At 61.3% G+C, this 25,268-nt stretch overlaps 1 protein-coding gene across 1 annotated transcript; it reads right to left on the minus strand.

The window, feature by feature from the left end:
• Positions 1 to 849: 849 nt before the first annotated feature.
• Positions 850 to 24,678, minus strand: RTN4R (reticulon 4 receptor). The gene is made up of 2 exons (XM_047761582.1): positions 24,423 to 24,678; positions 850 to 2,532 (listed from the first exon to the last, which is right to left on the minus strand). The coding sequence occupies exons 1-2, from the start codon at positions 24,442 to 24,444 to the stop codon at positions 1,133 to 1,135; spliced, it is 1,422 nt and encodes a 473-aa protein (XP_047617538.1). The 5' UTR covers positions 24,445 to 24,678; the 3' UTR covers positions 850 to 1,132.
• Between the last annotated feature and the right edge of the window lie 590 nt (positions 24,679 to 25,268).

The raw sequence follows: 25,268 nt of genomic DNA on the forward strand, positions 1-25,268 counted from the left end.
GCCTAAGGGTCTTGAGAAGAGACAAGGCACGTGGGAGGGCCCAGCAAGAGGGGAGGGGCCAGACCAGGGGCACATGGGGGCCGGGTGGGTGGGGGCCTAGTGCTGAGCACACACCCCTCCCTTCCCTACTCCTCTGGGCTTCTGGAGCCCTGGCCACCCCCACGGCCATCTGGTTCCCCCAGCAATGCTCCCCCAGTCCCTCCCCCAGCTCTTCTCAAGCCCCCAGGCCCCTGATCTGAGGGGACGGCAGGACAGCCACACAGCCTCTCTCCCTGTGGTCCCTGAGTCCTCATGTCCAGGCCTTGAGAAAATGTGCATGTGTGTATATTTGCCTGTGCCGCACTATTTGTGTGCACACATGTGGTCTCTGTCCTGCCTGTGGCGCACGTGTGTGTGGCTTGGTGTAGGTACAAGGCACCCTGGGCACATGACTGAGCTGGCAAGCCTGAGGCTCTGATGTGAGACCATAGGCAGTAGGGTGAGGGTGGCACATGGCCCCTGCCAGGCCTACCAGAGCAGGTGTCCCTGCAAAGGCAGCCTCGTCTGGCTCCTGTGGGCCTGATGTCAGGAACACACCTCTCTCAGACACTGCTGTCAGCCCAGTTGAATGGAAAGGGCCGAGGCACACTGACCTCAGTCTTTGTGGTCAGGGGGTAGGGTGCCGAGCACCATGTATGTCTCCGGTGGCCACCATGGGTGCTAGGCTGAAAAGGTTTGAGGTGCCGGCAGCCCAGGCTGTATCACCTGGCAGCTGCCTTCCATTCCTGGGCATCTGACTGCCATGGGCTGCAACCCAGGGCCCACCCCACCTCTCACCACTCACAGCACCCCCAGCCTGAGAGGCCACAGTGTAAGAAAAGAGCTCTTTATTCCACGTCATCCGATATTTTTACACAAGTAAAATAAAATGCATATCTCTATATACCGCGATCCGGGTGGGAGGCGGCGTTCTGGAACAAACGCCCCCACCACACCCTGTAAACATGATGGGGTGGAGATGGGGCGGGAGGGCAGGTGGGCGGAAGGCGCCGTCGGGGAGGGCCTGCTGCCCGGTGCTGGCTGGCGGCGTGGAAGGGACCCCATATGTACACACACCTGGCTGCTGAAGAGAGGCCCTGCGGTTGGCGGCTGGTCAACAGGGCCCAAGCACCGTCCACAGCACCAGCACAAGGCCCAGGGGCACGAGGCTGCAGGTGAGGCTGGGCAGGGCGCCCGAGCCCTCCACCTCGCCAGCCCCGCTGCCCCCGCTGCCCGCCTGGCCCAGACGGCACTGGCTGCGGGTGCGGTTCTTTCGGGAACAGCCTGGCCGCCGGCGCGGGCCTGTGGTGGGGGGCCCCGGGGGCTCTGCGCCCTCTGGCCGCACAACGGTCAGAGGGGGCTCGGCCGAGCCAGGCAGGGTCCCGAAGGGGGAGTCGTTGATGTGTCGAGGGCCAGAACGGTTGCCAGGTGGGCTGTCACCAGATGGCACACGTCCCTTAAGCGCATTGCCGGCTGAGGCCGGGCTCCCGGCCTCCAGCACCGAGGCCTTGTCTGCAGCATCCGGCTGGCAGCACTTGGGCAGCCCCAGCAGCTCCTCGTCGGCAGGCCCGCCGGTCCGGATAGGACGGGAGGGCCCGGCAGCCACGAAGCAGCCCTCCAGGTCGGTGGTGGCCAAGCGCTTGAGGTCACGGCCAGCCAGGCGTGGGGGCAGGCTGCAAGGCAGCTCAGACGAGGAGCCACGGAACTGCTGCAGCCAGGCCCAGAGTGGGCGTGCCCGGCAGTCGCACACCCAGGGGTTGTCGTTGAGCCGCAGGTACTGCAGGGCACGCAGGGGCACCAGGGCCTCTGCAGACAGTGCCGAGAGGTTGTTGGCAAACAGATAGAGAGTCATGAGGCGGCCCAGGTCACGGAAGGCGTGCGGGTGCACGTGGGCCACTCGGTTCTGGTGCAGCAGGAGGCGATCGAGACTGTGCAGGCCCCGGAAGGCGCGCTCCGGCACACTGGGGATGCGGTTGCCGTGCAGGAAGAGGTGCGTGAGGTTGCCCAGGTCGCGGAAGGCGTCGTCAGGCAGTGCCTGCAGCCCATTATCCTGCAGATAGAGGTACTGCAGGGCAGCCAGGCCCCGGAAAAGGCCAGGGCCCAGCTCCTGCAGGCCGCAGCGGTCCAGGTGCAGGGTGTGCAGGCGGCCCAGGCCGCGGAACGTGGCGGGGTCCACGGCACGCAGCTGTGCGTTGTCGCTGAGGTCCAGCTGCTCCAGGAGCGCCAGGCCGGCGAAGGCGGTGGCATCAATGCGGGCCAGTGCATTTGAGTGCAGCCACAGGATGGTAAGGTTGCGGCAGGCACGGAAGCTGGCGGCTGGCACGTATGTGATGCGGTTCCCGTGCAGGAAGACACGCTGGCTGGCGGCTGGGATGTCAGCAGGCACAGCCTGGAGACCCTGCTGCGGGCAGCTCGTGGTCACCTTGGGCTCGTTGTAGCACACACAGGCGCCCGGGCACGGTGCTGCCACCCTCCACGCCTGCAACCACAGCACCCAGGCCAGCAGCTGGCTCCCTGTGGGCAGAGCAGAGGGCAATTAGGGGGCAGGGGGTCCTATGAGGCTTGCGGTTGTATAGGAGGGGCTGTGATGGGGCCCAGGCTGTATTGCCATCCCTGGGAACTCAGGTACTGTGACCCCGCCCCACCCACCACACGGAAGCTGCTGTAGCAAAACCCTGCCACACACTCCACACTGGAAACCTCACCTGCAGATGCCCATGTCACCCCTCCTGGCACTCAAACACAAGGGCTAACATGCCTGCAGCCCCACCACTCAGGGTTAGCCGGTCACCACCGAGCCCATGTGAACGCCTCTTGGGGTGGACACACCTGTTCTTCCCAGGACTCAGGTGAACACAGAGCCCTGTGGGCCTGCCTGCTGTCCCTGTGCCTCCTAGTGCTGACCTGGCCTGGTCCTGCCCCATCAGCCCACAGACCAGGGTGGGAGAGAGGCCCCTAGCAAACACCGGAGAACCAGGCTGGCCAGCTCACGCAGAGGCCTTCCGAGAAGCCAACTGCTGGCTTCTGGCAGTTTCAGGAACAGCACCCCCAGAGGGTCCTCTCGGGCTGCAGGAAGGGTGGGGCTTTGACTCAGACCCCATGCCCTGCCCAGGCCCCCCAGGGCCCCTGAGGCCCAGGGTTGCCTGGATTCCGTGGGAGCTGTGCTTCAAAGAGGAAGCGACAGGGGCCTCGGTGGAGCCCAGAGCTACAGCCCCCATGGCTCTCCTGCAGGGGCCTGGGTCTCACCAGAGGGACACATGAAAGAGCCACAGCAGCCCGAGGCTCCAGAGCAACTCTGCCATCATGGGGTCAGGAGGCCGAGTGCCTGAAAGCAGGCAGGTCCAAGGCTGGGGGTCGGTGCTCTGGGCATCCCCCCAGGAAGACTGCTCCCTCCTCCAGCCCGCCCCCCAGTTGCTTAGGGTTTCCTGACTGGCCAGTAACACCTCCTGCAGCCTCCTCCCCTCGGCTTCATCCTTGCTGATCTCCTTAATAAGCGAGGAGCTTACTCCTTCCCCGTCAATCTGTGCACAGTCCAGATGCCCTCGACCTTCCTGCCAGACATGCTGCCAGCAGGTTCTGCCCAGCCCAGGGGCTGCATTCCCTGCTGCCCTCCCCCATGGTGTGGCCTCAACAAGAACCTAGGCAGGGCCAGAGACCCTCCTGGGGTGCTGCATTGAGTCTGGCCTCACCAGCAGGACCACTAAGCTCACTGCCTATCACCCCACCACGAAATCTGCCTCTTTGAAGGCTGTAGGTTCTTTCCACCTTCAGGAGGAGTCTATTAAAATGTGAATCCCCCTGGGAGTTATGGCTTATCACCTAACACTTGAGTTATCAGCTAACACCTGCGTTGACAGCTAACACCTTCCTTGGCAGCTAGCTAAGGGCAGGATTCTGCAGACGTGAGGCCGCCTAAGTGCAGGCTGGAGACAGGAGGAAGACAGGAGAGCACCACAGGCCAGCTCCCCAACCCACAGCCATGACCTTGGGGCCCCCATCCTCTCTTTCTGGGCTGGCACACACGCTTGTCCCAAGCCCAGGGCCCAGGAAGCCTGGCACGTTCAGCAGACACCAGGATCCTGTCCTTCTGGACTCTGGTCCCCAGGTGCTGGAAACACCATCCCCACAGCCTAGGAGGCTCCTCTGTCCCCTGTCCTCTGCTGACTGCCAGGGCTGGGCCACTTGTTGGCTGCTGGGGACACAGTAGCCCCAGGACCCCCCAAGCTCTGGGTGCCCCTCCCCGGCTGGCCACGCACAGGAGGCCTTGCGGGGGCGTTTCAGCTGGCTGCTCTATTTAAACTGCTGGCATCCTCTCCTGCTCTGTCCTTATGGTCCTTTGGAAAGTCAGGCCTGAGCACGCCAGCTCCCACCAGCCTCTCACTGCTGTCACAGGATGTAGCTGAGCTGTGAAAACAGCACTTCCTGTCCGCGAGACGTCATGGTGGAGGACAAGCGGGGGCAGGGTGGGATGGACCCCAGGAAATCACCGGGCCTCACCACCAACCTAACTAACAGCGGCCACCATCATGACTACCCAGCCGCATCCTGACTAAGCTGTGTTACCACTGCTCCCTGACCGGTCGGTGGCTTTCAGGCCTGAAGCCATGTCTGAAAGCTTGGCTGGGTTGGGGTCAGCTGACTACCAGCCAGCTCCTCCACCCTCCAGCCTTCCACAAGCTGGGCCCCAAAAGACTATGAGCCAGGGGCTTGGGGCCGTGCCCACTCTAAGAATGTCTCAAGACAGGCTCCAGGGCTGAGCCACACCATGCGGGCAAGCAGCAGAGCAGTCACGGGGCTCAGTTCCATCAGGAAGTGGGCATCAAAGTCACAGCTCCCCTCTCACAGAGCCAACTGCTTTTCGGAAACCAACTTCTGAGGGTTGGTCCCTCTGCACAGGCCCTGCTGTCAGCGCAGCGGACGGCGGTGGGCTCTCTCCTCGCCTCAGCCACAGTAATTGGCTCCAGCCTGGTCCCCCTTGGGGCCTGCCCGCTGGTCTCCATGGCAACCCCTCTGCTGAGCAAGCAGAGGGGGCATCTTTTATGAGATAATCAAACCCAACTTTGTGGCATGTGTTCATGCTCACAGCAGGGGCCCTGGAACATGGGGGACCTCTCCAGGCAGTTGTAGGGCATCCTCTGGCCCCACCCCAGGGACTGGACCCCATCACTCACCTAATCTCTCCCATCCATCCATCCCTTGTCTCCCTACCACCCCCCGCGCCGCCCTGGTCTCATCCTCCCTGGCTTTTCAGTCCCCTGAGCCTCAAGGCCTCTCTGGCCTCCAGATCTGCACTCTCGCGGGTTCTGCCCATTCTCCAGAGGCCCCCAGGCAGTACCCTCCCTCACCTGCCCTTCCTTTCTTGCCTGCCCCGCCTGCCCACTGGCTCCAGCCAGCTGCCCACTCCCTACTCCCGCACAACCTCACTGGATCCCAGTCAGGAGCTTACCTACAGGCCCCCACAGGGAGAAAACAGCCCTGCCCTGCCTGGCTCTTGTACACAGAAGCCACAGAGAGGCACACCCCACCCTAGGAGGGTCCCCGGGCCACCACATCTTCCTGAAAATCCAAACCAGTACCTCCCCTGCCATCCCTCCTCCCTCCTCAGGCCTCAGCACAGAATAGCAGGAGGGGGTCTCCTCCAGGCCCTTCCCATGGAGAGGCCCCTTAGGTCAAAACAGAGAGCCCCCACCTTAGCCCACGTCTGCTCTGGAGCAGTGGTGGGGCATGAGGGCTGTGGCTGGGGGAGGAACAGCCACTCCTGCCTTGGGGGTTGTGGGCACAGTGACAGGATGCTGCTCAGGACCTCCTCTCTGCACCAGCTGCTGAAGCCCAGGAGGTTGGGGGCATGGCCTGAAGGCACCTGCTCAGTCCACTATGCCCCGGTTCCTGGGCAGCCCAGGGCAGGGGATGGGACGAAGCAGAGGGAGGGGAGCCAGAAGGGGTGGGAGGCTTCTGGAGAATCACCAGGAGCACTGGGAGCCAGTGGGTGGCGGGCAGGTGGCAGCTGAGGTCTGTAGCTCAGAAGCAGGGCATGCTAGGGGCTGCTGGCACTGTGAGGCCTTTGGCGGGTTCCCTGGCCCAGCCACTCCAGGGGTAACCAGCCTGGGCTGAGGTTTCAGGGGTGCAGCCCGCCCTCCACCAATGTCCTGGCGGGGGGTGTACATCTGCCCCCACCAGCGGGGCCACAGAGATTGCACAGGGTTGGCAGCCTTGGAAGCCCAGAGCATGAGCTCAGTGCCCTTGGGCTTCAGTGCCTCCTGGAGGCAATAGGATGGCCATAGCACCCACTTCTGGGGCCATTAGGAGGGTTCACCAGCCATTATAAAAAGGCCTGAGTCGTAGCTGCATTAGAATCAATTTCCTTTTTGGGATCATGAGCCCACTTTACAGATTAGGCAAGTGAGGCAGTGAGCTCCCATGTGCAGCCAGTCCAGGAGGAAAAGTAGGCGAGAGAAGGAGTCCTAGACCCCCCATAAGGGCAGGAGGCACATCCAGCCCGAGCCTGAAGGGGTCCTCTTGCATGGCCACAGTGGGAGTGGGGCCTGGGCTGGGAGAGCGTGGCAGGCACACAGCCCCCTCCAGGGCCATCGATGGCTAGGAGGGGATGTATCCTGGAAGGCTGGGGTCAGTTGTCTCTGGAAGGGTAGGACGACTATAGCACAGCCACACATCAGTCAGCCCAGGACTCTCTCAAACACCAAGAACATCCCATGAAGGGTCAAGTCATGGACCGCGGTTACAAGGCAGGACAGGCGGCCACAGCTCAGCACAGCGAGGCCAGAAATAGCTCCGGGCGGAGTGGGGACCAGGGCGTCCACACTGCAGAGGGTCCAGGCACCGGCATGGCTGTGCTCACACCCCTCCCCTGCGCCTGCCCCCGCCAGCGACAGGCTCACTCGCCCGCCCCCTCGTCCATCTGTCCCCCTCGGTCATTGCTGCTTCTCATACTCACCACCCACTTTCCGTCCGTCCTCCATGCACAGACATGCACAGGGCAGCACACGTGGCCAAGGCATTCCCGGGACCCTTGCCGGCTCCAGGTGCGGGAGGAGGGTGGACAACTCCCTGGGGAAGCCTACCCTCGACAGGGCCCTGTGTCTCATGGGGTGTGGTCCCCAGCTCCCTGTCTGGCAATGCCCCTGGAAGCTTGGCTCCTTACTGACCTTTCCCAGGTGGCAGCTGCAGGGGCAGGGCAGGGTGGGCTGGCCATGTCCATAAGGGCAAGGTGACCCACCATAGTGTGGGGTACTGAATGCAGGGCTGAGCTGTTCCCAATACAGGCCAAGCTGCATACGGTGGAGAAAACTAAGGCCACTGGGGGCTCAGCCTGCCTGAGGTCACCATGAGAAGAGCCTCCCACTGCACACTGCACACTGCACAGGCAGACCCCAAATGGGCCCCAGGGCCAGGCCCCTCTGTCTGCTGAACTCTCCCAGGGTCTAGCTTATGTATCCATTTTACAGGTGAGGAAAATGAGGTTTGGTGTGGGGAGACCACTTGCTCACAACCTAAGAGCCAGCAGGATTTCCAACCCCATGGTGTCCAGTCGCTGAAAGGCCTCACTGGGCAGTAAAGAGTTAAAGCTCCCCCGCCCCATCTTACCTATCAGCCCCACCCGAACCCCAAACTTCCAGTCAACACAGCACCTGAGAGAGCTCTGGGCCCCTTTCAAGACAAGGGAACTGAGCCTGGCTGGGGAGAGCCTGGCCCAGCGGGAGCAAGAGGCTCTGGATGTGGAGCTCCTCCACAAGCGTGTTCCCGAGGGGGCGCCCTGTAGGTACGAACGCAGGACGTGGTCCCAGGTGGTGACGCCTGGGGTCCAGGCGTGGGCATGTACCACAAAGGGGGCTTATGGGGTCACAGAGCCCTAAGCTGGCCCCAGACAACAGGCAGACATCAAGGGAGGGGCCCTGCAGCCCGGTGCCAGGGTGAGGGTCCAAGAAGGACCCCAATGGGCAGGACTCTGGGCCCAGTGACCAGGCTTCAGGAGTCCATCCTTGGTTGAAGGTGGGGCTGCCAGCTTGCAGGGCTCTGGAGCCCTGCCCCATCCAGTCCACGTGCCCTCTCCCAATGCCCAACCCCCTTGGCTTCCACCAGGGAGCCCCACTTTGAGGGCTGAGGTTGCCAGCACCTGGAGGCTTGTCCAGCCCCAGGATGCTGCCAACACCGACCACCCACACTTGCAGCAGGGACCCACCTGGCATTCCCTCCCCCACAGAGGCTGGACACCCCTGCCCCCAGCCCCCATCAGGCCACAGACGAACACCCACTACCTAATTACCTGGAGGATTCTGTTTCCAGGACCAGCTCATCACCATCCCGAGGCTAATTCAATCTGGCGGCCAGTGTGGGCTTGAGTCCCCAGAGGATGCTAATGAGAAACCAGGCAGTGGCCAACATGCCCCTACCCTGGGGAGGCTTGGGAAAGGGGGACTCCTGGTGCAAGGGCCTGGGGCCTCCCACCATGCCCACTGCCGCCCTGACCCTGACCACTGCCAGCTTCCATCCAGGACTGGACGCCTCACCTGGCAGAGCCAACAGGGCTGGGTCCTGCCTTCCCCCAAACCCATTCCCCTTCCTCCTGGAGCCCTGCATCTGCTGCCTACATGAAGCTGACTGTCCCTGAGGGGCCCAGAGCATCAGCCTTGAAGACAGAGCACACACTCAGGGAGTACTCAGTAGGGATGCACTCTTGGGAATTGTGCTGCTGGGCCTGTGTGATCAGGACACAGAGGGGAGTCAGCCGGACAACAGACCTGGAGCCCCTTCCAGGAGCCGGGGCAGAGGGGCCTGCTCTCCTCTGTGGCGGGAGGTGATGGGCAGGCACACCCCCTTGTGTCCCCAAGCCCTCGACACTTGTCAACATTGCCAACAAGGCAGGGACTGGCCTCTGCCTAAGCAGGATTTATTTGGCTGTGGAAAGACAAATGTAGGTCTCCAGAGGCCCCTGTCTGCTCACCCTCAGGGACCAGCCATCCTGCCTCTCGGCCGCTTAGGATCACCCCTGCTTGGGTGGGGGTGGGGGCAGCTGGACTGGAGCCCACCTTCGCTGTCCCAGGATAGCCCAGTTCTGGCAAATGCTCCTCACCAGGGTGGCTTGGGTTTAACCAGAGGGTTTAACCTCAGCAGGTTGCCTGGGGGTTTTGAAATTGAGCTGGGACAGTGAGGGTGGGGGCAGCACCCACCAAGATTATAGGGAGGGCCCGCTGAGCACCCCTGGCTGGAGTCAATGGGGGGGCCTGGGACACTCAGCCTAGGATGCTCCCATTCAAGTCACCAGTCACAGAGTCCAGGTGGCCATGGGTCCACAGGATAGTCCAGGGAAGCCTGTTTGCAAGGAGACCCTGCACCTGTCTCTCTCCTGGACCACGTTGTCCCACATTTACCATTTCTTTGTTTTTGAATGGGAAAGTCTGTCAGCCAAGGGCTGAATCATGACATCCTGGGAAGTGCGTCAAAGCTGACTTGCTGTGTCCCCTCCTCCCAGCCCAAGTGGATAGCGTGATGCTAGTGGGCCAGCGAGCCACCCTCTGTGGGACCTGGCCCCAGAGCCCCAGAGGAGGGCACGTGGTCCTGGGGTGGTTGGACTGGCCTGGAGGGGCTGTGGTGAAACCCTTACCACCGCAGAGGTGAGTGAGTGGGGCCAGTGCTGGCCAGACGGGAGAGAGCCCTGACATTCCAACATCAGCACCTTGAGGCTGTGTCGGGCCTTCTTGGACGAGCTTGTCTCCCAGAAAGGCTCTGACCATTTGCCTCCATACACCCAGCACTAGTGGGAGGGAGGTGGGGAGAGATGGGACCCTTAGCTCTGCTAGAATGCCCAAGGCACAGATGTCCTGCATTCCTGGAGGTTTCACCCTGTCCCCCAGGGCAGTGAGGGGATGACCCACCAACCCCACTTCTCAGACAAGGGCACTGAGGCTTCCTGAGGTGAGGTGACTGTGGGGTACCAGCAAGGTTAGGGGACAGGGTCCAAGACCCGCCTCCTGCCACACCAGGTGACCAGGGCAGACCCTGAGCCCCAGGGGCCCAGGAACTGGAAGGGGAAGCAGCCTCCCTGAGCAGGTCAGCTGCTGAGCCCCCACTGGGCTCCCTGACCCCTAGAAAGCCTCACCCTCAGCCCAAGCTTCTATCCCCTGGGCTGCCTGGGTTGGGCTCTTGGGTCCAGCACCCCTGGCCTCAGACACCAGCTCCATATGCCCTCACCAAGTGGCTTGGGAGACTGTCTCCAAACCAGCGACATGAGGATAACAAGCAGCCAGTCCCCATCTCCCTTGGCCTCGAACCCACCAAGTGCCTCACAGAGGCTGGTGTGGGCCCCCTGCCCCTCAGGCCTTGGTCAGCCCCCTCTCAGGTAAGGAGCCCCTCTCAGGTGGCTGCCCTGCTTTGTGCAGGAGAGGCTGTGTCTGGGTGGGAGGTATGCAGACACTCCTAGGCCAGACACCTCTTGGTGGAGGAAGCAGGCGTGGAGCTCAGTATAGGCTGAAGGGCCTCCCAAGAGACCCCTGGCCATGCCTGGCATGGAGTCAAGTGGCTGTTGCTCTGCACGTGGTGCAGGCACACTCGGCCAGCCCCTCCCCACCACCCACCACTGTGTTAGGGACCTGGGTCCACCCCACCCCAGACCCAAGAGGATGGTGGCAATGGTGATGCAGCCTTTGCTGAGAGGGGCAGGAGCAGACTGTCCCTGTGGAAACATCCAGAGGAAGTTCTCCACCATGGTGTCCAGCGGCATCCGGAGCACTGCACCTGATCATCCAGCACCTGCCAGTCAACCAGCCCACTTTCAACAGAGCAGCCACCACCGTCAGTGCTTCCCCAGCAAATGCTACGAGGAAACCAGGTATCTGGGAAAGGTGCCAATGCTGACAAGGGCGGAAATGACTCTAGAGGAAGTAGAGACAATGCGGCAAACAAACTGGGGGAATCTGATCAGCATCCTCGTAGGGACAGGAGAGGATTTAAAACAAGAACAGGGTGTTATGAACAAGGAGCCATCAGAAAATAAGAAGAGTGCCTGGAAGTTAAAAATAGAATTGTTAAAATTACCCCTAAAATCAATAGAAGGTTTGGAAAACAAGGTCAAATAAGGCTTACAGAAAGGAAAATAGAAAGAGGGGGGGGGGAATGATGACATTCAGAAGAAAAATAGAGACCCAACATCTGTCTTCGGTAATTCCAGAAAGAAAACAGAAAATAGAAGGAAAGAGTTATCAAAGAAACACCACCTGAAAATCTCCCAGAGTGGAAGCCCCAGCCTTCCCCTGGGAAGGTGCCTGGACAGCATGTGACATTCACAGTGTGATCTCAGAACTCTGGGGGACGAGAGGAAAAGCAACGTGACAGCACACTGGGCGCCCAAGACAACAAACCTGCAATGGCTTCAGAACTCGGGGGAAACTATTTTCAACCTGGAACTCTGACTGGGCCTATCCAGCCTGAATAGCTTTGCTAACATTCAAGGGCTCTTAGAATAATTCTTCACTGTGGCTTCCTTATATAGGTGGGGGTGTGCCTGGGCTAAAACAGGACATGAACCCAGAAAGAGGGAAACAAAGGGCCCAGGGAACACTGGGCAGTGAAGGGCAGTCATGGGGCAGCTGTGAGGGGCCACAGCAGGCCTGGCCCAGGCCAGAACAGCAGGACAGAGGCCTGGAGCGAGACCTCCCCCAGGGAAAACAAGTCACCCAGCAGAATGCCTGACACAGAGAAGAGTAAGCACACGAGGGTGGCAGATGGAACAGGAGAAAAAAAGACAAGGCCACTGTAAACTCCAGGAAAAACAAAAAGCCACACAAGGGCAGGAATGTCACCAGAACACCCCCTGTGGCCAAGTGGTGAAGGGCTTTTATGTCCTGGGTTAGGAAATCCTGGTGTGAGTCTAACTGAGTGAGTCTGATAGTGACACAGCCTTGCTGGTGAGTGTGTTGGAGAAGAGGGGGCTGGGGAGGGACCATGGAACTGTGAAGGTTACCACCTGGAAAACAGGGGACATGGCAACAGCGCCAGTTAGAGGAAGGTTGCAAACCAGCACCCCAGATCAGCCTCTGAGGCTGGGGGTGGGTTTTAGCTTTGAGCAAGATATGGTTGACCACAGTGTTATCTCTTTAAAAAGACTGCATACTTGGCACTGAAATCTCAGCAACAGATAAATAAAAAAAAAAAAAAAAAGAAAGTGTATCTGCCAGAAGGTGGAGACGAACGTGGGATAGAAGCTGGCGTCTCCAAGGTGCAGGAGGAGAAAGTGGGACTGAGCGCTCTCGAAACCTCTCGGTGCTCAACCCAGCGTCTGGCTGCTCTTCAGCGGCTGCTCAGCCAAGGGTGGCCAAGGACGCCCCCGTCTCCAGGGACGCTCCAGGCTCTTGGCTCTAGAGGCTTCTGAAATCCAGACTCTCGAAGGGACAGCTTCCAACCTGAAGATCCTGTCCATGCACAGGGCCTTCCACAGTCCCGTCTCCCCCTGGGCAGCCACCCTGCCCCTCCTCAGCCCTGCCTGCTCCCAGTTCACAAATCTGGCTGTGACCCCAGACTGGGGACCCTCAGGAGCAAGGGACCACCTGCATCAGGCCTGTGGGGAGGGGGTCTACAGCCCTGGGACGGGCTTGCCCTGACCTTGGCAGAGCACAAACTGGCCTCCCCTGGCCTCCACAAGAGCCCCAGTTGCAGTTCCGTATCCAACCCGAGGCACGCAGGCAGGGGTGATGCGAATAAGTAATTGCTCTTTTATTAACGAGTGATAAATTATTCCTATATGATTGTATGTGATAACTCTTCCTTATTTGAAATCAATTTGGGATGGAGATTGTTGGCGGCTTCTCACCAGCGAGGGTGGGAGGACGAGGCGCCGCTGCCTCCTGGAAAAGCAGGTCAGTGTATTTCGGCTGCTTCCTGAGGCTGATGCGCAGCGCTCCAGGCAGAAGGGGGTCGCTGCCCTGGGGGTGGGGCCAGAAGGGTGGCCTCATTTCCTCGGCACCACCCCCCACTATTCCCAGGGCACAAATGCCCTGAGGCCAAGGAAGGGTCAGGTGGGGAGAAACCCTGAAAGCCCACGGTATCACTGGGGACCACCATAGCTAGGCTATCAGGAGGCAGGGGCATCTGCAGGTCACCCTGCTCATCCCCCATCCCCACAAATCCCTGGCCTGTCACATCCCCGCACAGCTCTTTACCCAGGCTTTTTCCCTAAAAATCTTCCTAATGATCTCACATCATCAGTCCCTCCTCACCCAGCCCAACACTCGAGGGTCCCCAGGGCGAGCCCAGGCCAGGCTCAGACAGCCGTGCTCCCCCACTCCATGGCCCTGGCAGGTCCTCAGCTTGCCCATCTGTAGCTGACCTCTGTGAAGGGCTGCAAACAGCGGGCGCTCAATAACCACTGGGCAAAGGAGAGAAGGGCTGCACTCCCAGAAGGCCTCCCTCCCGCGGAGCCTGCAGGGCATGGCCCCCTGAGGCCAGGGGCCCAGTGTGGACAAGGAAGAAGACGCTCTGGGAACCATGTGCCCGCAGCCCCTACTTGGGCCCAACCGGCTCAGAGCAGTGCTCCATGTCCCAGGCTTCTGTAACACCCAGCAACCCACCAGCGGGCAGCCACTGCCTCTGTCCCGGGCCAGGCCCCACCCAGCAATTTCCTAGCTGTGGCTTGCCCCCTATCACGGCTATAGCAGGCTCACGAAGCCAGGTCACCCCAGTCCAGCCGTGTCGCCCTGCTCTGCTCAGGCACCACTAGCAACCTTCGCCTCTCAGGCCTGGGTCTGTCATCTGTGAAAGGGGGAGATTGAGAACCTGACAAATCCCCACTGCGGGCCCTTCACTGGGTCTATTCCCAGGGTCCTTGACACCCACACCTCTGCCCACAGCCATGGTGCCCCTTCCCCCAACACCTCGATGGTCAATTGGGCAGGGCTGTGTTGTTTCTGCTGGTCACTTCTGGGCTGTGGGCTCCTCGGGGCAGGACAGAGGCTGGTGACAGCATAGCAGGTGCTCCATAAACGTTCGCCATGTGAATGTAAGAGACGGTCTTACCCAAGGTGTCCAGGTCCAGGAGAGTCCACAGGGCGAGGCCCTGCCTGATGCCAAAGGCAGTTTCACTTCCCTACAGGTTGAATTCTGTGTCCCCAAATCCACGTGCTGAAGCCTTAACCCCATGTGTTGGAGGGGGAGTTTCTTAAAGGTGGGGCCTGGAGGTGATCAGACTTAGGTGAGGTTGTGAAGGGCTGCATGATGGGATTAGCACCCTTGTAAGAGGACACAGCTAAGAGTTTGTTTTTTTTTTTCGTTTGGGGGTTGTTGGTTTTTTTTTTTTTTTTGTCTTTTTGCCTTTTCTAGGGCTACTCCCATGGCATATGGCGTTTCCTAGGCTAGGGGTCTATTTGGAGCTGTAGCCGCCAGCCTATGCCAGAGCCACAACAACGCCAGATCCGAGATGTGTCTGCAACCTACACCACAGATCACGGTAATGCCGGATCCTTAACCCACTGAGTGAGGCCAGGGATTGAACCTGCAACCTCATGGTTTCTAGTCAGATTCGTTAACCACTGAGCCATGACAGGAACTCCTAAGAGCTTGTTTTCACACGAGCAGAGGTGAGCACAGGTGGGCACAGGTGAGCACAAGCAAGCACACACACGTGAGGAAGGTGGCCGCCAGCAAATCGGGAGAAAGCTCTCACCGGAACCGACCCTGCTGGCACCCTATTCTCAGACTTTCGACCTCTAGACTGTGAGAAATATATTTCTGTTGTTAAGCTGCCCTGCCTGTGGCCTTCTGTTAAGACAGCCTAAGCTGACCAGTACAACTTCTTTCTGAAAAGTCTGGTACATTTTCCCAAATTTTCTACAATGCACACGAACCAGTGAAATCAGAAGTGTTTCTAGTTTGTTCTGTTTGGGAGCCACTTGCCTGAGGAAGGGCAGGTGAGGCCATCCTCCAGCAGGGGAACCTCTTCCAAGAGCTCTAAACCCACCCCACACTCACCACGCCAGGGAGGTAGCTCAGGGAGCTCTCATAGCCTTTGCAAACCCCTCCCTTAACTGAAAAGTGGGGACGACAGGCCCCCTCGAGGGTGTTGAGGCCATGCGGGCCCTGCGGGCCAGCACGTACAATGGGTGCACAGGAAATGCCCATCATTCCCCTCCCCAGCACCTCGTGTTGCCCCCAGTGGAGCCATGTGCTCCCTGACAGAGGGGAGGTTATACTGGCACCTGGGCCAGCCTGACCCTGGCCCGCACTCCAGGCTTTTGCTCAGGCAGCACCCCCTCTAGAATGCTGCCTTGTTCCATGATGCCCACCTCCCTTGTAAGGGCTCCTCCTAAGAGCCCCACCACAGCCTTGCTGAAGTGTCCATCCTCAGACTCACCCTGAACACAGGACTCAGACCCCCGGGGCCCTGCAGGCGCAGGCAATCAAGCAGAGCGAGTGGGGCTTGGCGGGGGTCTCGGCAGGAAAGGGACATCAGCTAGGCCTGAGGGGTCTATGCAAGTGACATTCCAGGCAGGCCTTGACCCCACTGGGGCCTCAGGGCAACATGGGGACAGTGAACCCACTGGTGTCAGAAAATGAGCTGCAGGGGTCCGGGTGTGAAAGCCTGCAGCCTACCCCAGGGACCTACTCTCCCCATCAGGGACCCTGCCCTGGCAAGGGTTGTCACATTATGTCAGACTTCCTGTGATCTGGGGGAGGGGAGAGGGGCTCTGTAGGGGCACTGATGCCCCCCCACCACTCCCACCCACCTTGGGCCACCCCCGGGGGCCTGGCCACAGCTCCAGCAGCAGGGGAAGAATGGAGTCTATTAGGGCCACCATCTGTCTCGGCCGTGATGGGTCCTCTCGGTGACATCCAGGAGGTATGTAGATAGAATATCTTTATGGGGAGAGTTTTTCTTTTGCCAATTTTTGAACAGGAAGCCAGACACTTGTCACACCTGTCCCCATGTCAGCCTCTGCCTGACATAAATTGGGGCTGAGGCAGGAGATGAAAGACAGCCTGGACACGGCCGGAATGCAGGGGCCACGTGTCACACGGCCGAGAGCTCAGAGCAGCAGGCTGACCTCCTGCTGGGGCACGCTACTGTCCACCTCCACGGCCCCCACCCCATCCTTCCAGCTTGGGCTCCCGAACCCCTCCCTCTGCACCCTGCTTTGCCCCACAGTCTCATCTGACCTCCCCCCCCCCGCCTCCTCTCCCTCCCCAGCGACCCAGCTACCCCACATCACCCCCACCATGCAGCGGGTTGTCCAGAGTCTCTGGGCTTCTAGTCCCACCAGGAGTCCCTCCCCCTTGGCCGGTATCTCCGATACGTCCTTAAGACACAGGCCAGTATGGTCTTGGTTGGAATCCAGACCTCAGGCTGCTCACTGGCACCCTGGCACCCACATTAGGACTTCTCCCTCCTGGGACCTCATGGGCTTTGGGTGTCTCCCCGGGACTGGTGGGTCTTGGGGGCAGAGTGTGTCCCAAGAATCTTGAGGCCCCTGCTCCCCAGCATGGGGCTGGCCTGAAAGCAATGCCAGAAAGCACTAGTGGAGGAAGGCCACCCCCTACCCTCACCAGGAGCGTTCCTTGTGGTGCATGGCTAACCCCACCAGGAAGGGGAGGGTCCCCCTCAAGGGAGGAGGGGGTCACCTGCTGGGCTGCTCAGGAACCACAGCCCCAGGGCCTCTGGGGCCCCTCTATCAGTCCCTGTCATGTCGGGAAGGCCACCATGCAGTGGGGTAGAGGCTATGTACTGCCAGAGCGACAGTGACAGTCCTGCTGCTTCCTCGGATGGCCCTGGGGGCCTTTCCTTGGCTCCCAAGGAGACCTAAGAGCCTGGTCCCCACCAGCCTCACCAGCCACTGCCTTACATGGCTTTATCCCCCAGGAGGCCTTGGGAGCCTACAAACAGGGCTGGATGGGTGTGACTGGCCAGTTCTGGGCTCTGAAGAGGAGTGGGGGTTAGACAAGTCCCGAGAGAGCAGGGTGGCCTCAACCAGGCCGTGCAGAGGTGTGGGAGGGGTATTGCAGCAGGGCTCTGGGAGGGTGAGGCTGGGCCAGGGCAAAGGGCCCACTCCCAGGTTCCTGGCTGGGGTGTGCTTGAGGGGGCAGGTGGGAGAGAGAGCTGGGTGCGGGGCATCCTAGGTGACCGAGGGACCCAGAGCTCTCCCAGGACTGCTCTGATGTTGTGCCCAGTGTGTCAGGGTGGTCAGCCAGGACCGGTCTGTCTCTGGAATTCTGCTTCCAGCCACATCTTTGGGGACAGGAAATGTTTTTGGGCCAGAGGCCATACTCAGGGGGCATGTGGCCCACCCTCCAGCTGCCTGGACTCCAGTGAAGACCAGGCAGGAACATGAGTCACTTCCCGTGGGTAAAACCTCCACACGGTGAGAGCAAAGGGACCGTGACCCTCCTTCCAAGTCAGCGCCATGCTGCCCACCCTGGGCCCCCCTGGGCCTCGGCCTCTCACCAAGACATGGAGACCCCCACTTGGGCCCCAAGCTGCCTGGGGCCTATACCTACCACCCCCATCCCACCATGGCCCCCCCAGGCCCCAGTTTTCATGTGGGTCCTCAATGAAGGAACTAATTCACCACTTGGGATGGGTGGCAGGGACCTCGTGCAGAGAGCTGTTGGGGGAAAAAGGGAAACCCAGCCAGAGTTCCTCCTCTGCTCAGCGAGGCTCCTGCCTCCAGGAGCACTGAGGGGCCCAAACCCACCATCTGCCTGAGCACCACCATGGTGTCCTCAGGGCAGGTGGCTGGAAAGGACTTGGTAACCTGAGGTCCCTGGGACCTGGGGGCCCCACGAAGCCCCCTCACCAGCCTCTTTTTTGACAGCAAGGTCCAGCCCAGGGCAGGAGGGGAAGGGGGCAGAAGCTGGGACAATCAAGTCCCCACCAGAGGCTGGCCCTGGGGCAGCACCGACAACTGACTCCTCCTTCTTAATCTGGGTGACAAGGAAGTGCAGAAAGAGGGTGACCTGCCAGGTGCACTGCTGGCTCCAGGCCAAAGGCCCAGACTCCCAACACAAGACCTGGCCTGCCCTTACCTAGAGTACACCCCATAGGCTGGGACCTTGGCTCTGCTTCCAGACCTGTATCCTGGAGGGGCTGCCCTCCTGCATCCACCTTGAGCAACCGGCCTGCACCTGATGGCCAGTGGCCGCCCCCAAGGGTCAGGACTGCCAGTTCCTGTGACCCCTGGATGGCCTCAGGCCACCCTCCATGGTGGCTCCCTGCACCCTAGTGCAAGCCTGGGCTGGGCTCGGGGACATGGGTGGAGGGAGGCAGAGACAGGCTGGTGTCCCAGGCTCTGGGACCAGGGACCAGAGTGAAAGAGATGTTTCTGAATGAGTCCCCGGTCCAGGCCTCATGGGGGGTTGCAGGTAGACACAGGAGAGTTTAGGCAGGAGGGGGCCGGGCGGCAACAAGTTTTAAGAAAGCATCTCAGAGCCTGAAAAGATAAGATAGCAGCGAGGAGGCATAGGTGGCTGTGGCCACTGGGCTGGGAGGGGGGTCTAAGGGCCCAGGATGGGGGCCGATTCACAGCAGGCCCTTGGTGGGGGATAAAAGTGAGTGGGCAGGGAGGGGTCAGAGTTGACACTAGACTTTCCTTTGGGGAAGGGAAGAGGGAGGTGGCCAAGGCTCTGGACCTTTGGCTGGGATATAGGGAGGGGAGGGGCAGGTGGTACAAAGGTGACCCCCCAGACGGGCTGGATCTAGGGGGCCCAGGACACCCAGTGGAGTGGAGCCACATGTGCAGGGGAAGGTGGTATGGAGCTGCTGGGTGGGGGCAGCCTAGGGGCCTGAGACCTCCTCTCAGCTGCATGGGCCTGGCATATAGCAGGGAGGCAGCAGACGTTTGCTAACCAATCCTCGGAGCTGAGGGCCAGAGCAGAACTGGGTGACAGTCCAGGCTGAGGCTTCAGAGCTGGCCCTCCAGGTAGACCAGGAGGCCAGTAAGTGTTGGGGGGCTGTGCATCCCAGCTGGCCTTGAGCATACTGCCCCACCTTCCATGTCCACCCTTTGTCCCTCTCTCTTTACTGAGCACCTACTATGTGCCTGGAGCTGCTGCAGGATGCCAGGAACCAGCCACTTACCTCCACTGGCCCCGCGCGTGCATGAGCACATGCACATGTGCGTGCACAGACACACACACACATCACCTCCCCCAGAGCCCAGCACCTCATACACCTCAGACTCAGAGGGTTCCCCTGCAATGAAGGCACTGACCAGAGAACTCCACCTCTGTCGATGGCCATGCATTACAGACAAGGCCTCTGGTGACCAGGAAAGGGCGGTGCTGTCCAAGGTCACATAGTGAACTGGCTCTGCACAGGCTGACCCAACGGCTGCCCAGACTTCCGGGCGGAGAATTCTGGCAGGTCCCTGAGCCACCCCATCTGGGCTCTGGCAGGAGGTAAATAAAGGCAACATTGCTACAAGGTCACAATGGCTGGGACAGACCAGGGACACGGTGCTGGGCCCAAGCAACTGAGGGGCAATCTGAGAGGGCTCCCAGGAGGAGGTGAGGGACTCAGAGCCTCGCCTTGGCCTGAGCCCCTCAGCACTCCACCCCCTTCCTCGATGGGCCCCTCACCCATCAGCTTCAGCCTCAGCTTGACATTTCCCGTGACATTTGCTGCAAAGAAATAGAGCCATAAACCCAAAGGTTAAATTTGCACATTGCCTGGCTGCCAGGCGAGCAGGTCCCGCCACCCACCAGGTGCCTGGCTGCAGGCTTGTGTGGGATGGCCCACACAGGCCTGGGGCCCTTGCTGGGGGCCCAAAGGTCCCCTCCAATGGACCTCAGCCGCCGTTTCCCAAAATGGGTTCCTGAGCACATCAGGCCCTAAGCATGTTACACAAGACGCCCAGAGAGGCTCTGCCCACCCAGCACCCTGCGGTAAAGAAGCTCCGTCAGCGCCTCTAAACCAGTCAGTCCCAAATCTGTGTGACCACAAAACCTTGTCCAACCCCCACCAACATTCTGCGGAACCTCAATTCCACGAAGCGTGATCCGTGATGGCATGAGGCCAAGGAGCAACCCCCGGGGCGCCAGGTGGCGGCCTGAACAAAGCTGAGTCAGCTTCTGACACCCCAGTTCCTCCACTGGGCTCCCCTCATCATGTCACCACTGGCCCAGCCCCATGTGCTAGGGTCCAAATGGGGCTCATCACCTGCCAGGCCCACCTGGGCCAACCCAAGACCCTGGTCTTGAGACATGCAGCACTTCTTCACTTCTCTGGAAGGGCGGCCAACAGCCCTGCCCTTCAGCAACATCTCCTGGGCTGGCTGCCCTGTCCTGGGCTGGTGGGGGGGGTCAGGCTGTGGGACAGGGCCGCCATGGCCCATTCTCCATCCCCAGGCAGGGCAAGGTGGCAGGTCCACTGGGAGGCAGGAGCCAGGATGACACTGCAGGACAAGGACAGAGGCTGTGTGATGGGGCCGCAGAGAGGCAGTTCTATAGCACCCACCAGCTGCATAAGACTGCAGAGCCAGAATCCTGAGCCCGCCCAGAGGCCCCAGGTGTGGGAGAGGCCTGAGGGGCCCACCCTAAAAAGGTTCGGAGGGGTCCATATCAGGCCTGGCCTCCTACTGGGGGTGGGGCATATGGCCCTGCCTCCAGGGGACCTGGCGGAGCCTGTACTGAGGACACATCTCTGGGTGTCCAGCTGCACAACCATAGGAAGTGAGAGAGGCAAGGCAGGTTTTGATAAATAAATTACGGCACATCCTCAGGAAGGGATTCCACACACACCAGCAAACCCATGATAACCCAAGAATAGTTCCCGACGTGCAAAATATTTAAAATACAGCGATGAAGGAAGAAACTGCAGCATAGAACACCAGGCGTGGTGGGGCTTGGTAGGGCCCACATGCTCCCACCCTGGCACAGGGAGAGGCAGGGGTGTGGACAGCCTGCCCGTCCTCTGGCTGGGCTGCCATTTTCAGCTCTGTGGCCACCTGTCCTTTAAAGCATTTTGTCCTGTAAACTCAGGAGGGCAAGGACCACATCCCTTCATCTGGATGGCTTAGAGGGGGTCTGACAGACCGCGAATAAGTGAGTAGGTGAGTGAGTGAGTGAATGAGAACTGGTGTCTCAGTGGAAGCGAATGCAACATCTGGGCTTGGGCAGCTGGGGGGGGCACAGGAGTGGGCAGGCCACAAAGGGTCAGGCAGCCCTGCCTAGGGGTCAGAGGTCAGAGCCCAGGGCGAAGGGACACCTGAATTTCCCTGACTGTGCAGAGCCAAGAGCCTTCAGGAACCCCAGGACGGGGCCCGGGGCAGGAGTGCTGCTCATACTCACTCCTTCCCACACTCACATCACTGCCCCCATGGCCAGTTCCCTGGTTCTAGCAAACCCCTTCACTATGTCCCAAGCTCCTGACCCCTATCGGGATGCACAGGCTGAGCCTCTGGGGAGACTCTCTGGCCACAGGCCCAGGAGAGCAGGAAACACGGCCCTGGGGGTGCACTCCTGCCTCCACCAGCCGGGCCCCTCCTGGGCTGCACCAGCTGCCACAGGCATCTGCACAACAAAGTCACAGATGCAGGCCAGGGCAGGGAGCACCAGGGGCCAGCCAGGCATGCTGGCTGTCCTGGGGCAGCAAAAGGAGGGTGAGGTCAGAGTCCAGAAAGCCTGGGGGGCAGGGCTGTACACACCTGGCCCCTCACAGTCTGTCACTGGCAATGAACAACAGCAAACAAACCATGGGCCCCAGAGAGGGCCCCGGGCAACCCTTGGCCTCCCCTGCTTTCCGTGGTCCAAGCACATCTCCTACAGACTCCTACCAGCCCTCCCACGTGTTGAGACCCACTGGGCCAGGCTCTCCTCCTGCAGCCTCCACCCACCTCTCCTCCATGACCACAGGAAGCCCATCCTGACCGAAGGGTGCCCAACTGGCCACTGGTCCTCACATGGGGAAACTGAGACTCAGGGCCTCACAGGCTCCCAGCTTGTGTTGGGCAGAGCAAAGACGCTGCCCCAGTTGGTGGCAAGGGTGGCGGGGGGGGGGCGCACACTTCACACCTCCTGCAGTGCTCCCTCTCCCTTCCTGCTCCCCATCTGCCCACCCCCTTCTTCAACTCCCTGGTTGGCCACTGCAGGCCATTATTTTCCCATCTGCAAATGGTTAGGAAGGAGGTCCAGCTGACAGTGTGAGGGCTCCAGGACTTCCCTGCGTGGGAACCACTGAGTCAGGTAGGGTGGTGGTGCCTTGAATATCTTGAAAGCAGAAGCACTGGGGTCAGAACTCCATGGGATCCTCACCCTTTAAGTGTCCCACAACCCCAAAGGGAGGCCTGATTACTGGCCCATGTGATGGGTAGGGGAGAGCGAGGCACGGAGAGGTTAACTGTCACACCCAAGGTCATACCACCGTCTGTGGCTGAGCCAGGACCCATATCCAAGCTCTTACTCTTCGGCCATTCCAAACCTGGGAATCAGGGTCTGTGAGTGGCCCTCTGCCAGGTGGAGTCTGGGTGTGCCCACCTGACTTAGACCCTCGCATGGGAGCTGTTCCTTCCTCACCTCTACTGCAGCAAGAGCAGGAAAGTACCTACTCTGCAGAGGGAAAGACTGAGGGCTTAGGGAAGAGGAGTGGCCAGTCCCACCCCCACCCCCACCATGGGACCCACCCCTCTGTTTCACCCCCACACACCCTACAAGGATGACCTGCTTGTCCTCATTCTACAGACAAGGACACTGATTGGCGGGGGGGGGAGCAGGCATTGTGGTCCCGCCTCCCTAAACCCTGGCTTGGGGTCCTCACCACAGTGAGTGAGGGTGGGTCACCAAAACTCTGACTTCAGACCCCTCCTCAGCATGCAAGGCAGGGGGCACACTACAGAGCCCCTCACCAAGAAGGTTCTCTCCATGGGGACACCCAGGCACCGGGATGTCACCTAAGGTAACCCTGGGTCAGCCAGGAGGTGGGCACACACCTGTCCTAAGCTAGACCTAGAGGCAGACCATGGTGTACACCCGGGGTCTGGCCTGTTTGTCATGGTACTGACCTGGAGGTTTGAAATGGCCTTGCCCTGTCCAGGTGGGTCCCAGCTCCCATCGGCCACCTCCGCCCTAGCAATGGGGGCAGGGGGGGCCTCAGATACTCTCTTCTCAAGCCATGGAATGGATCACTGAACTAGCCTCCAACATACATTCCCTGGGCCTCTGCTACAGATCTGGGTGGAACCTGGCCATGGCTTGGCTGGGCACACAGGAGTACCCACGCCCGGAGGCAAAGAGACACATGCCGATGTGCTCATAGGCACACATGGTCACGCGAACAGACACACACGTGCAGACGCATACCGAGTTCACACACACACACACACACACACACGCCCACGGGCTGGGAGGGGAGAATCCCAGGGCATGCATGGGTTTCTCAGTCCTCTGAGCTCTGAGCACCCCCCCCCATTACACATGTGCATGGAGGCACAGGAACAGGTCCCTCTGAGGGACTTCGGCATGTGCCAAGCATGGAGACCACAGCAGGCATGCTAAGTGCATGCATGGCTGTGGGGTGTGCAGGCGGGGGCGAGGACATGGATGTGCACCCACAGCATGTGTGCGCGTGCACACAGGGCAGCCTGGCATGCCGTGTGCACATGCGGTGTGCAAGTGTGCAGCCCTTGTAGACACGTGCACGTGCGAAAAAAACGTGTGCAGCCTGCGGCAACGGGCACATGAACAGGGCACCGGGGGGCGGGGGTAGGGGGGCAGGCAGGGAAGCTCCCTCCAGGCAGGGCATGCCCAACTCCCCCCACAGGAAGTCATCCCCAGCACCCACTCTCAGGACCTCACACCAGGTTGGGGGAAGGGTCCCATGAGAGCTGCCAGAGAGGGGGTGCTTGGAGCTTCACCACCTCTGGTGCCCCCAGGGAAGCCCGCAGGGGCCCTCAGGCTGCGGATAGAGCGGGTGCTTGGCTGCACCTCTCCTCGCCCGCCCCCTTAGGGGGACAGCTCTGGGCCAGCCCCGCCCCCCACACCCTGTACTGTCGCCAACGCCCCCATTCTTCCTGCGGCGGTCTGATCCCAGAAAAACGAGAGGTCTTGATCTGAGCCCACCGGGGCAAGGATGGAGGCTGCCGGACACCTCCATCCCTGCTCCGCGCCCGCGTTTCTGCAGACCTGCTCATTAACCCCTCCGCGGCCGGGGCGCTCCGAGGCAGGACCCCACCCTTCCAGCCATTAGTCCCCACCCGAGCCTGGGAGCTGGCCCCGCCGCCGCCGCCAACTTTCCCGGGAAGCGGCAACTTTTCCTGCTGCCGCGGGCTCCGCCCTCCCGGGGCAGGAGCGGCACTGCGGTGGCCTCGCGGCCGCGCGGTAACCCTCCACAGCCTCGGCAGCCCGGGCGCGCCCCGCGGCTCCGCGAGGGGCCGCCCGCGTCCCCGCCCGCCGGCTGGCCCGGGCGCGGCACTCACCTCCAGCGGACGCCCTCTTCATCTTAGGGGTCGGGCGGGGCGCGTCGGGGACCGAAAGTCGCTCCGGGGCCGGCGCCCGTCTTCCCGCGGCCGGGTCCGCATCCAGGCGCCGCCGCTCCGGCCCGGCCCCGGCCCGGCCGCGGGACGAGGCTGCGCGCTCCGCCCGGTCGGCTGGGCTGGCGGGCGGCGGCGCGGAGGCGAGGGCGGCGGGCCGGGAGCGGATGAATGTTTTACGGGATCATGTGGTTTGACGCGCGAGCTCTCCGCCAGGTCCCCGCCGACCGGGCCGGGCGGGGCGGGGGCGGGGAGGGGCGGGGCCAGGCGGCGGGCGGGGCGCCCACCTGCGCGCGCCTGGCCGGGCCGGGCCGGGCCGGGCCGGGCCCGCGGGATGGGCGCGGGGCGCGGGGTGCAGGGCACGGGCGGGGCGCGGGCGAGGCGCGGACGGGACGCAGCCTGGGGTCGCTGGCCGAGCTCTGGAGGTGCACAGCCCGTCCGGTGCAGTGGCGCCGCGCGGCCCCGGACAAAGGCAGCGCGTTTCTAAAGAGGCGGCGGCCCCTGCAGGCTGCGGCGGGGATGGCGGCCCGGCCCGAGCGGGCTGGGGGTGCAGGCGAGGGCGTGGTGGCCCAAGCTGCGGGCCTTTGGGGGTCCCGGAGGGGCCAGCTGCCAGGAAAGGCTTTGTCCACAGGCCTGGGAATGCGAGGTGCGCCTCTGCCTGGCCCACGCCCTTCCTCACCTCAGTAAACCCTGGAGGCCAACCAATCCCCCTGCCCAGCAACCCTTTGCTGGGGGTAGCGTTGCTCCATTTTTCAGGTAGAAAACAGGCTCAAAGCTCCGGAGACTTCCGGG

This window comes from Phacochoerus africanus, chromosome 15, assembly GCF_016906955.1.
Source record: "Phacochoerus africanus isolate WHEZ1 chromosome 15, ROS_Pafr_v1, whole genome shotgun sequence".
Lineage (NCBI taxonomy): Eukaryota > Metazoa > Chordata > Mammalia > Artiodactyla > Suidae > Phacochoerus > Phacochoerus africanus.